Here is a 13,644-nt window from a genome sequence, read left to right as displayed (position 1 = left end):
GGTTCTAGAACATCACCATTTTGTGTTGAACTTTAACTAAATTATCCACTTCTACACAATTTTTAATGTTTAATTTAACGTATTAATTGGATTTAATTAGGCTCTTCTAACAGGTGGCAACCATTTTTGAAAATATTTTCGAAACAAAACTCTCATACTTTTTTCGATTGACATCTATATTGCAATACCTTATTTAACGTATGACAAAATGGGATTTAAATTTTTAAATAGGTGGCAATCCTCCAAAAAAAATTTGGCCGTATTAAAAGTTTTTCAAATGTCGTTCATTTGAAATCCCTATTGTACAATTTCGGTTAATTATGACTTAAAGTTTAATTTAGCTTTGTAAGCTGATAATGCAACACGTTAATCCAGGTCATAAGCTATCTGTATGCCAAATTCTATATGTTTAAAGAAAACTAACAAACATGATCACACACTCACCCACAAACTTTCACGTTTATAATGTTAGCAGCATTTTATTTATTTATTAAATTCCTAAACTGGTGGCAACCCTCGTTAAAAAGATTTTCGAAATAGATTCAGCTTTCGGAAAACCTCACTCGTTCGATATCCACATTCAACTAATCTACTTGTATATAACTTGTTAATTAAATTGCTTTTGAATATCTACACAGGTGGCAGCTCCTTTTGAAAAGATTTTTGAAAATAAGCTCGTGTTTGATGCCCATATTAAGATATTTGGTTTAACTTGCTGATCAAATTAATTTTAATTTTTTGAATAGGTGGCAACCCTCTTAAAGAATATTTTCCGAATAAATCGTTTTTGTACAACTTTCTGTTGACCCACATTGTTGTGTTACCTTATTTAAATTATTAATTAGTCGATTTTAACTTTTTGAACAGGTGGTAACCCACTAGAAAAAATTTTCTAAATAAATCGTTTTGGAACTTTTCGTTTGACACCCGCACTGTTGTAATATTTTGTTTAAATTCATTAATTAATTGATTTTTTGAATAGGTGGCAACTCTCTAAGAATATTTTTCGAATGAATTGTTTTTGGAGCCCTTCGTTTGACCCACATGGGTGTGATACATTATTTAACTTATTAATGAATCGATTTTAACTTTATGAACAGGTGGTAACCCACTAGAATAAAATGTTCTAAATAAATCGTTTCGGAACCTTTCGTTTCTAATATTTGGTTTAAGTATATTATTTAATTGATTTTAACTTTCGAAAAAGGTTGCAACTCTGTCAAAAAAAATTATCCTTTATGTTAATTCAGGTTATAAGTTATTTGTGCGCAAAATTTCGTTGACATACTTCAAGTTCTTTTAGCGTGAAAGAGCAACAAACATACCCACTCACTCTTTCACTCACAAACTTTAACATTTATAACATTAGTAGGATAATTTGATGCAAAATAATACTTCAAACATAATTCTTGCCTCTTGAGTCCTATAGTAAAACTTACCGAAAAGTTTCTCATTTCAGAAGAATGTCCGCCAATAAGGGTCAAAAAGTAACTACCAAAAATTAATGGGAGAGTTAAAGGGTTAAATCTGTTATGACGTTTTACAGAATTGTAAAGCGGGTCACGGGGGTCCCGAAATCTATCACTAAGAAAAATTCACATGTCTTTATGATCTGGCATCTTCCGATTATTTTTTAGGTTTGGTTGCGCCAAGTTCCTAAGTAATTGTTTGCTGTGTTAGATCTAAGATTATTTTGTTTTGCTTTGTTGTTCGTTTACGTCTCAATAAAACATAAAAAAGTGCATGTTTCATACATCGTTTTTAAGGAAGATTTTCTGAGTTTTCGGTTTTATCGGGAGTGTCGGGAAACGATTTTGGTTCCGTCCCGCCCGCAAAATTTTTACAGACCTTCCCGATACCGCACATCCCGGCCAATTTGAAATCAGTGACGTGGGTCCCGCAGGTTCCGATATCCCGCGCCCATACAGGGCATTACGAAAGCAGACGAGTAAAAATCACTCTCTACAAAGTCTTCGGCTTTCTCTTAATGTAATTGCTCAATCGATCTAATAACCCTGCATAATGTTTCCTGCTTTCGTGTTTTCATTTTAAAGAAAGCGACTGAATATTTTTCCACGCACATCCCAGAAAACGTCACCACGACCTTGTTGACGGATAGATTCATCTAGGTCTTCTTTCGTACACTTTCGCTCTCTGAGATGTCCACCGCTCTGACTTGGTCTCTGGAGTATTATGATGCATTATCCACGGTTATGAAAGGGCGCGAAATGTTAGGATGTCCACAGCATTTCTTCGTTCCCATTTAGTCGGTCGCTGTTTGCTTTCAGGTTCAATGGCATGGATCAATGCTTCCTTCACGTATACTTAAGAAGTTTGCTTGAATCCCATAACATGTCGCATTCTGACTTTGCCTTACCGATTCGCGAACACCATCTATGTCTTCGCGCACAACAACTGAAGATCGCGATCGGACTTTATTTCGCTTAATGACGAAGTACCCAAAGACCCTCAAAAAGGCTATTGGCTGAGATGCAGCGACTATGCTCCGAGTGTAGTCCGTGGCCACCACTAGACGCAGTGGTCCAACCTTCACACGTGCCAAACCGCAACACTCCACACGGCCAATGTGCGTCTTCTCTTGTTATCACAACATTGCTGTCTTCTTAAATAATACAGGGCATCACTCTCTTTTATTCCTTAGCCAGAGGGAATGAGAGCATGAAATTTACCTAACGCTTCTTGCCGGTTTACACATTCCGTTTGCCGGTTAACTAACTACACATACACAATAAAGTCGAACTGATTCCCGTGAGAGATCAGAAGTGTTTAGACAGAAGCAAACATCCCAACTTTAACATGACACCAACACGGTACGTAAGGACTTACATCGGTCACCTAGAAGGAAATGTTGTTCAACTCATCTGCCACCTGATGAAGAATGTGAATTGCGAAGCCATTGCTCGCAACATAGTACTAAAAAAATCTACTACCTTCCATCTCCACCAACGAAATCTGACTACCGCGCGAGATGAGATCGAACTCTGGTCCGGTTGGTGCAGCAGGCTCAAATTCTACAGAGTTAGGATAGGTCTAAAAATCACACACACGCCTGTCCAGCCGATCGGAATGCCCCCCACACAACACCACCCGTTTGTTCTACTGCCCAACTGATGCCAGAGGCATACCGAACACAACCAAGGGAAACCGAGCCCTTTTTGGCGCAGCGGCTGGAGTAGTTAGATGAGGAAGATGGTAGACAGGCAATTTTGGAGAAAAGTACTGCTGAGACAACCACAAAGGGGCGATCGAATATTTTGATCGTTGCAAAGCTTTTGACCATATCCCTCTCGAGAATCATAATAAATCGTCCAACGAAAATTTTCAATAATGAATTTTCGAAACACAATAAATAAAAAAAATAAAAATCACCTAAAATAAATAAGAAACAACATTGCAAAAGATGCTCACAAAACAATTTCGAATTTTAAGAAAAAATAATGAGAACCAAAAAAAAGTACTAAAAAGACAAATGGAATCCAAAAATACCAATGTTCGCTATGTGGGTGAGCACTTACTAGGGCAAACAAACAGACAGACAGACACGTAGCCAATATTTATAGTCAATCAGTCCAATCAAACATCAGTTAGGCAAACAATGAGTGAGTAGTTTTGAAAGGCGTTAGCTAAATTTGTTGTTACCATTGTTGTGGTTGACGTGCTCTCGCGTTTGTTTGGGTTCATAAATTGACTTTTTTCGTACTTATTTAAAGAGCACGTAGCCACAAAGCGATCACGCATGTGGTGAATGGGCTGAGAGCTAAAACGAGTAGGAATAGGAGGTGTGGGGGTGGTCTTTTTCATAGAGTTTTTTGACCCTTATGCGGATATACTTACATACATACACAAAGGATAAGCTTTATCGCACTTTTTCTCACTTTTTTGCTCAAAGTAAAAGCTGATTTTTTTTAAATAATTTTTTTATTTATCGCTTTCTTCCACTCTTCACAACATGTGAAATGGAGCAGACTCGAACAAAACACAACGCGTGCATGCGATAAAATTAACAGCAGTATGTATAGATAAAAGAGAAGTACAAAAAAAAAAGTAAACAGTAACGTGGAGAAAAAGAAATAAAAATTAAGTTTGCCAACTGATCGCGAACGCCGATCGCAGCGATCACAACAATTAACTTAAAAGAGTAAAGAGTACAAAGAAAACAAATGCAGTTTTATAATTTTTCATGTAGTTTTCAATCACTTAAAATAAATGGCGGTTCTGTATAGATATCACTATAAGATACCTACTTTTCCTTAGAGTGATTTCTTTCTTTGTAAATTCACTATTTGGAAAAACGTTTTGTCTGCGATCACAGAAATTCCAGCTGCCCGTAAACCAAACCGCGCACGCACACACAAAGAACCAAACGACACACCAGCGGAGGAGACTTATCCAAGTGTGAAGTTAGAGTGGGGCGGCAAAGCAATGAACTGTATGGTGCTACTAAACCAGTCAACGGACGAGTGCGAATGAACGAACGAATGAACGAACTGCTATCGACAACGCTTTGAAAGCAACTGAATTGAACGCGCGGAGCAAATGAATCCGTAAACGGCGTGTGTCTCCCAGTATGGCAATCAGTTGGCTGGAGCTCATGCAGGAGGAGGAGGTGGAGAACGAGGAGGAGCGGTGGTGCACGCGTTGTTGGCGACAGCAACATCGGCACCGGCACCGGCACTGGACTCGACCATGCAGATAATGCTCAAAAGCGTTGGCATAGCTGGTCGATTGGTTGACGCGATCATCTGGCCAGCCAGCCGCCGCCACTGACTCGGCGCAACATTTATGCACTTTTTTTTTTTTAGTGCCAAAGCAAATACTAGTTTCTCTTGGCTGCGCGTTCGTCGCCGTGATATGGTGCAAAAACACATGTTTGTATTTATAAATAAATTTCTCTGCATTCGCTTCTCCTGCTGTATACATAAGAAGTGCCTATATCAGCAACGAAGCAACATGCGCACATGAGGAAATGGCAAGAGAGATGGCTGGAGGAAGAGATGCTATAGCGCACAACCGACCGGTCGTCGATTCTCTTTTGTTGACGTTCTTCGTGATATGTATACTTCATATACATACATATGCTTATATATATACAATTGTGTATTTCTGCAGCGACAGCCAGTGTTGGTAGCGAACTGATAGAGAGTTCAGAAGGCCGCAAAGGTGGGTCACAGATGAATTTAGACGATAAGGATGCGGTAGAATAGAGAAAATAAATATTAAATATAGGAATTGACTTTTTTTTTGCTTCTAGCATGCAATCAGTACTTGTTTTACTTATTCGCATTATCAATGCAAGTGGAACCCTGGGGCACATTTTTTGGAGATATGTTCACATATATATGTATATGTATTTATATTATGTACATACGTATTATGTATTTTTGATGTGTTAGCATCCTAGCTCTCGGAATGGGTAAAATCTGTCTTAACCCAGCAGAAAATTTGTTAGTGTTTCTTGTGCAAACCAGCTCAAATTGCTTCTTGTGTGTGCAAATGAACATTTCTGGACAAGTTCAGGGCTATTTATGCACCATTTCCGGACTTGTTCACGGCTAGTTTAGGACCCTTTCCTGGCTCATTCGAGACCTGTTCAGGACTATTTCGAGACTTGTTAAGGATTATTTCTGGAATAGTTCGGGATCATTCCGGAGACATTTCGGGACCTTTTTAGAACCGGTCTCGGTCTCGTTCTAGGCTATTTCAAGACATGTTCGATATCAGGAAAAGCTAAAGACTTCTTCGACCGTTTCGGGATCTGTTCAGGACTACTTCTGAACCATTTTCTAGCTATTTCAGGCTCATCATTTTGGGACCAGTTCTGGCCCATTTAACACTGGCTCAGGACTATTGTGGGAATAGTTGAGGACCATTTCGGGCATAATTTGGGATCATTTTGGGATTAGAAAGCGAACATTTCGGAACCGTTTCAATACTCGATTCTTTCGGGATAAGTTCACGAAACTTAAAATAGTGCATAGGAGTTTGCTAAATACTCTAGTAAAAAATACTTAGGTATTTAGAAGATGTTAGATATAAATGTAAAAAAAAACTTGGCTATTTAGGAGGTGCTACATACTGAAGTTCAAAAAATGAAAGTATTCAGCAGGCGGTTAATACTCTGTTATTCAAACTAAATACAATATGATTTAGAACAAATTTTTATAATTAAAACCTTACCTTACACTCACCTCAATTTTCGGGACTATTTCGAAAATTTCGTTGTATTAATTGATGTTGATGTCGATAAATTTATCGATATATGTATCGATAATTTTTTCTATTTTGTAATCGATATATTTATCAATATTTTATCGAATTACTTATTGAAATTTTTATCGATTTAAGAATGACCAATTTTAATGATACATAAAATTAGTATCAAAAAACCCAAAATAGTCCCTAGAATCCTACAAATCTCGAAGCAGCCTCGAAAACCCCAAAAATTCTAGAAACCTCTAATTAATCTCGAAATAATCTCTAGAATACCGAAAATCCTGAAATAGTTCTGAAAATCCCGAAGTAGTCCCAAAAGCTCCGAAGAGGTCTCGAAAATCCCGGAATAGCCCCGAAGAGGTCTCAAAAATCCCGGAATATTCCTGAAAATCCCGAAATAATGCCGACAATCCCGAAAATCCTTAAAATCACGAAGTCTCAAAAATCCCGAAATACATAGATGTTACCCGAAATATCCCGAAATATAAATTACCGAAAATCCAGAAATAGTCCCAGAAATGCCGAAGTAGCTCCCGAAAATACAGAAATAATCTCTAAAATCTCGATATAGTCTCGAAAATTCTAGACATCTCAAAGCAGTCTCGTAAATCCTCAAAATCGTCAAAATTCTTTATTTTTGCAATAAGTAAAAAGCATGGATTTAGTATTTAATCAAGTCATAAATACTAAGTACTTTTGTATCCAGAAAATATTTAGTGAAGCCAAATTCTCAAAGCACTTCTGTACGCGGTGTTTCGTTAGGTATTTAGCGCTGTGAAAATGAGTAAGTACTAGCATACTCGGTACTTAGTAACATCTCAAATACTTAAGAACAAAACCGCGTAACTGACATATGTGCCCAAAAAAGATATTTGCTCACCGGAAGCGGATGGCTTAGCCCTTATCCTTATTTATACTTAAATATCGACACTTAAAGCTCAGTTAGTCTAGACTTAAAGCTCAGTTAGTCTAGACTTAATTTCCGTAACCTAACTTAACTTAATATTTGGCCAACCTGTTATATGAGAAACTGTGTTGGCGGTTAGTTAAAACTTAACTTACAAGTTTCACTCTCAAACCATCAAATTCAATTTTGTGATTTGCGTAAATGCCAACCAGCTGTTTTTGATCAGCTGTTTTCCTGTTGGCGAATTGCTGTTGGCAAAAATTTTTCCAGCAGAAACCAGCAGCTTCCCCTCAAAATGAAATGTCACTTTGCTCTCTCAATTTTCCCTGCTTTGCAAGTTTTTTGCGTACGCGAACGCAAAAACTTGTAAGGTTTGGTTAAACATGAACAATAACCAGCTACGCGAACGCACCTATAATCTGTTCGGCAAGCAGATAATTATTGCAAATTATCACAAATTATCTTGTTTTGGCGTTCGCGTACGCAAAAAACTTGCAAAGTAGGGAAAATTGAGACCGCAAAGTGACAGTTGATTTGGAGGGGAAGTTGCTAAATCCCGCTGGAAATATTTTTACCAGCAAGAAAAACAGCTGATCAATCAAAAACATCTGTTTGCAATTTATGAAAATTATGAAATTTATTTTGGTGATTTTTCAGTTTAAAATAACTTGCACGTCTAGCAAATGTCTCGGGATAAAGCTAATACTCATTTACCTACGTTTTCTTAGGAAATAACTTTAGGCAAACCTTAAATTTATATTATTTTCGTGTTTTCAGTTTCATGCATTTGTATGTAAACAAAATTTCGATCAGCTGTACTAAAAACTTGCAAGTTTTTGATAATTTTGCGTTCGCGTACTTCTCGGGATAACTTGCAAATTGAGAGAGAATCGTTCGTTACTCTCCTGCAAGTTGCTGCTGGATATTTTTCACTTGAGATCTATTCGAATAGACTAATAAATTGTCATTAGGCTAGAAAATAATAAAAACAAATTTTTTAAATTTAAAAAAACTTCTTGAGATGTTTTCCCACTTTCTTTTACAATTATCTTATTTCATTACCACCTTAACGCTCGTAAATATAAACTCAATAATAAATATATTACTTTTTTCTATTATATTTTTAACCGATTTCCAAAAAAGGAGGAGGTTATTAGTTCTTTGGAATATTTTTTTTTTTTTTTTGTATGTATGTTACCGCATAACTTTGCACCAAGTCAACCGATTTCGATAATTCTCTTTGCAACGGAAAGGTAGTGTCTCAGAGGTGGGCTACTAATCTAGTTTAGATCCGATCATTGGAACATGATAAAATTAACGGTACTCCTAAATTTTTATATGAGAAATTCGGTTTTGTTTACTTGTTAACTTTTATGCTTGAAACATCACTAACAAATATTCATCATTCTCGAATTTCATGATTTTTATGTTCTATTTCAATTATCTTCCAGCATCATTCGATTTTATTGCTTTTTCTTTTTTATGCTGTTTGTATATCTTTATCACGATCGTCTTTCATCGTCATCTTCAATAGGTTTGACTCATTAAAAAAATCATAAAAAAAATGTATGTATGTATGTATTGTGCACATAAATGCATACTGCCATATGTACATTTGTATCTATATAGTACATACCCAGTGGGAAAATCGGAATTCATTATTTGTTTCTATCAAGAAAAAATTAACAACTACCGTTCAACGAAAAGATGCATTGCAATGTCAGCGAGCGGATGATGTGTAGTTTTGAAGGCACAAAGAAAACAAAAAGTTTAAGAACTAACTCATGTATATATATTGCAGAATGGATGCTTGTTCGACTGCCGTGTTGTTGGTAACGGGTTCAAAACCTGTGGCGTGGATTTATTTTATTTTTATTTTTATTTAAAAATTGTATTTATAGGGTCTAACCATTACTTTTTGCATTCCCAAACATTACCTCTGCCTACTGGGATACAATCGCTTTAAGAGTGCGCTTTCCCTATAGTGGTTTTTCCAGTTATACTCAAACTGTTTTCTTTGATTTTTTTTTACAAGTGAAATGTTCAGCAATGCTTTATTCCTGTAAGTATGCAACAATTTGTGCTCTTAATGAGTACGTTGAGATGCACTGTATGCCTTTGGCGTACCCACTAGGAATTGTAAGCCTTAAATGGTCTCAAGTTTCTATAGAAATTAATATTGAAATTTTGATTCCACAACTCGTGCAACCTACAGTCATTTGGCGGCTTTAATGAATCTCAGGACGTCATACAGAGAGCGGCAGCTGCACTATGAAATATTCTGCAGAAATGGTTTGCCGAGTGTATTTAACCTCACATTGCGTGGGCTGGACACTCGCACCGTAAGTGCTCGACAGTCTCTTTTGAGCCCGGGTCATCGCAACTGCATTTGAACCTTTTGAAGGGCAGTTCTATCCTTTGGCATCCGCCCTAACGGGGTACTGCCTTGTATACACTGCAGAAAGTTTGTAGATATCTTCTTTACTCATTCCTAACAAAACTTTGGTTTTAAGTGGGTACATTCTCTTTGATGTTCCTTACTGCCTACATAATTCCAAAGAAAAATATATTTATCGGTAATAAATCAAGAGGCACGTTCAAAAAGTCGTTCGGGCAGGATCTCGTTGCACCTATTACGCCAGCGGCTGCTGATCTTTGAAGTCCGCTTAGCTTTTTAACTACGTAATCATTAGTAAGGCTGGCCAGCAGACCAGCGCCGCATAAGAGAGTATGGGTCGGAGTGCAGCTGGCATTCTCTTCGCTGCATAGAGAGCCACCGAGGCCTTCTTTGAACGCTCTTCACTATGTGGCGTCCAGTTAAGTTTGGGATCCAGAATAACTCCACGATATTTCAGCCTGTTTAACAGATCCAGTTCCGTTTCTCGAAATCTTGGTTTAGTAAAAATGGGTAATTTATTTTTATTCCTGAAAAGCACAAGGTCAGTTTTGTCAGGGTTTACGCAAGGAGAACAATTTATGGACCAGGAGTCTACCATCATTAGAGCCCCTTCCATAATATCACTTATGACCGAAAAAAACTGACCCGATATAAGTGTCCCTATGAACATCATCGTCGTAAGCCACTGTCTTGATTCTCTGAGAGTCTAGCTTTGCCAGTAGTTTGTTCAAGATCATGAGCCATAATGGCGGTGGTCCCATACTGTTGTTGTTGTTGTAGCGGCTACCAAACCCCGCTCGGATCGGCTTGTCCATCAACGTTGTCGTCAGACTCAGCTAAAGGGAGGCCCAGGAAGTGTGCAACTTCCATTGGTTCTGTGCAAAGAGGTGCCGTGAGTCATGTGGCGACTCTCCGTATGCCGGGCACTCATTGGGCACATCTGCATTCACTCTGCTCAGGTTCAGAAAAAAGTTAGGCTATTGTGGTGCGAGTATTTCGAGGTAGACAGAGCTTAGTCCCGTCCACGTCGGGTGATTGTGTACTCAAAATGGCATTCAAAGGTCGGGAGTCGATTTAAGTCGAGACCGACTCCCTGTCAATGCCGTTTATGTCCTGTGGGTATGCAGTCCCATACTACTTTGAGTCTAGTTCCGATCATTCGATCATGAAGAAATTAATTTACCTGTAATGATAATAGATCTGTGGAGCTGTAAAAGAAAAGAGAAAGATTATATACCACGCAAGCGAAGTATCCTTGAAAACTGGAAAACTCCCTAGGGTAGATCTTATTGATGTCCTCAGATGGTGCGGAGCCAGATGCTGGGGCCGTTAACTTTCCACTGTGAAATCGGTCCTTAAGCATTTATAATTTAAGGTTCTCCATAAAACCAGAATTCATATTTTAATTTAAATAAATCATATTTATTTACTTTTCCTTTAATAATCTTAAATTTAAAGTCGACAGCATAGAATATAAAGTAAATAAACTTAAAATCTAAGCAGACATTTAAATATGTAAATATTGAATCACAAAATAATCGTGACGAAACCTAAGCGTAGTAAGTGAATAAATCTTTGCCACAAAAAAAAGCCATAAATAAATAAATACAAATACAAATACAATACATAAATAAAGCTGTAGTATTTACACACATTTAAGTTAAAAGATTTAATCAGAAGACAAAACGAAGATGCTAAACAAAAAGTTGCATTTCTAAAATACGAGTTTTAAAAAGTAGATTTGGTGTAGAGCAGTACGTTGTTGTAGTTAAGTATAAATTGTTTATTGCAGCTGCAAATTTGAGTGCCAACTGGCAATAAATTTAAATTGTGTGTTGACTGTACGTTTGAATGACTGATTGTTGTTGAGCTGAGCGCGAAGCATCCAATTGCGCAAGCGCGCGCAATCACTTTGTTTGTTTTCGTTTCGCGCAAGTGGACAAAGGTCAGGAAGATCAGTATTAGCCGCATTTGTTGTGCCAACAGATCTTCTTATCGCCTGTCAACATGTGCAATTACGCCGTCGCTGACGCTGCTGCTGCTGCTGCTGTCTTCGCCACCGGCACAGCATCACCCAAACCCAATTCCTCTAACGCCACATTTTCATAGTCGCCTACAAAACCAACAAACTTATCAATACGCTTGATCGGCTGTTGACTGCCAACGTCCTCTGCGTCGTCGTCGTCGTACTCCTCGAATTCTTCGTCTTCGTAGAAAGCTGACGCGCTCTCATCGCCCTCGCCACCAATGCTTTCAATTACGAAATCCTTGAGACGTGATTCCGGACGCTGATCATAATCGAATACCTGGCGCACCTCACGCGGCGGCACATCTGTGGTGTAGCTGAACTCTGCTGACCCCGATTGATCTACGTCCGTAGCGGTTGCAGCGGCGGCCATAATGCGGTTGGCATTGCTGCCAACGCGTGCATCGGCATTGACGGGTGGGACCGCTGAATGTGTGGTGTTCACTGGCTGCAACACTGTACTCGGTGTGGTCACATAAATCTGCGCGCTAGTCGCCTGCTTTGTTTCACTTAGCTGCGTAGCTGCTGGCGGCATATCTAATGGTTGCTCTTGCTCTGCGAAGAAACCACTCAGCGATGAGTCAAGCAGACTCAGGAGACCCTGCATGCCAGTTGGCGGATCATTAGGCAGCTCGAGTTTGATTAGTGGCTCATTTTGCGTCGGTTTTATTGCGGCTGGCTGTGGTTTGGTGTTGGACGTAGGCGGCGCTGCCTTCATAGTAAGTTTCGTGGTTGCTTTAGCTGTAGCGGCTGTGGTGGTTGAGGCCTTAGGAGCGGCAGTGGTGGCTGCAGGGCGTGCGGTTGTTGTTGTGGAAGTTGCTGTTGGCTTTTGAGTTGTCTCTTTGGCGGACTTCGTTGCTGCGGTAAGGTTTGCTGGCATCGCAGACTTCAGAACTGTTGATACCTTCTTTGAAGCTGGTGCAGGCTTAGCTGTCGTAGTGGGCACAGGCTTTGCGGTCGTCGTAGGTTTCGGAGTCGTTACAGTTTTAGCTGTCGTTGTCGTGGTCGTCGGCATAGACGTTGATGTCTTCACATGCAGGTGTTCCACTTGGAATGTCTCGGGTGTACCACGTTTTTCATCACCCGGCTCGGCGATACGTACAACCGGCTCACGTTTCGGTATTACGGGCACTATCTTCGGCAGATTCAGGTTGATGCCATTCTTACCGTATTTCTTCACTTTCGAATGACCTTCAATGATAAGATACATTGGACCTCGAAGCGGCGCCTCAGGTTGCTTGTAGTGTGAGAATAGCGAGTCTGTAGTCATTTGCATTGGCGCAACAGTCGGTCTGTAAGCCAAATTGCTTGTTGTCGGTATTAGTAGGCGGGACGTTGTCGTAGAGCTTGGCGTACGCGGTGTTGTCGGGGCCGTAGTGGGTGTGGTGTAAATGACACGCGCTGTGGTGCTGGTAGTTGGTCGTGCCGTAGTAGTACTCGTAGTTGGATAAAAAGCGCTCGGAGTGAACGCAACGGAAGGCTGTGGTGGCGCATGTGTTGTAGTTGTCGTCGTTGTGGTCATCGTCGCAGCCGCTGTTGCGATGGTTGGCGGCGCTGAAACGAAAGTAACTGGCGTGATCGGAGTGAAGCCACTGCCCATAGAGTTCATGGACGGCATGCGTTCATAGATTGGCTTGGTAGTCTCATAGGCAAACTTGTTGGGTGCTGAAGAGTAACTAGGCTTGGCAGATGTCTTCACCACTTCCTTTTGCAATAGCTCATGCAACCATGGCTTTCGTCCTGCACCGCTTTGTTTGTGGCTGTTGCCGCTGTGTCGCAAGGAATTTGGCGAGTGCGACTCTTGCGACAGATGCGCGGCCATACTATTCGGGTTGGGACGCGTGTAGCTGAAGTAGTGATGCGAATCCTGCGGATGTGAGTCGTAAGCGTGCGAAACGTGCGGCATACGCGTCGGTTGTGCAGCTGTGGACATGAAAGGTGCGGCGCCACTTGACATCGCATAGTGGTGATGCTGCATAGCGGCAGGCGGTGAACTGTACATCCACGTTGCGGACGAAGGTGTTGACATGCTGGGATGGTGCTGCGCCGCCGACTTCATATGCGACACAGTTGCCATGC

At 39.9% G+C, this 13,644-nt stretch overlaps 2 protein-coding genes across 5 annotated transcripts in view; one reads left to right on the top strand and one right to left on the bottom strand.

Moving 5' to 3' along the window:
- The window catches only part of LOC118740984 (trans-1,2-dihydrobenzene-1,2-diol dehydrogenase), a 151,598-nt gene that overhangs the window by 35,109 nt on the left and 102,845 nt on the right, over window positions 1-13,644 (top strand). The gene's annotated exons all lie outside the window — the stretch shown is intronic.
- LOC118740981 (mucin-5AC-like) overlaps window positions 11,003-13,644 on the bottom strand; it is a 130,956-nt gene continuing 128,314 nt past the window's right edge. The window contains exon 4 of one of the 2 annotated variants that reach the window (XM_036472754.1): window positions 11,003-13,619. In XM_036472754.1, coding sequence (XP_036328647.1) covers window positions 11,555-13,619 — 2,065 coding nt within the window. In that variant the 3' untranslated portion in view covers window positions 11,003-11,554. The remainder of the gene's footprint in view (window positions 13,620-13,644) is intronic. The other variant, XM_036472755.1, reaches the window with a different exon arrangement.

This window comes from Rhagoletis pomonella, unplaced genomic scaffold (genome assembly GCF_013731165.1).
Source record: "Rhagoletis pomonella isolate Grant_MI unplaced genomic scaffold, Rhpom_1.0 Rhpom_scaffold_00006, whole genome shotgun sequence".
Taxonomy (NCBI): Eukaryota; Metazoa; Arthropoda; class Insecta; order Diptera; family Tephritidae; genus Rhagoletis; species Rhagoletis pomonella.
The sequence above is the reverse complement of the archived record's forward strand: the minus strand, read 5'-3'. Positions and strand labels throughout refer to the sequence as shown.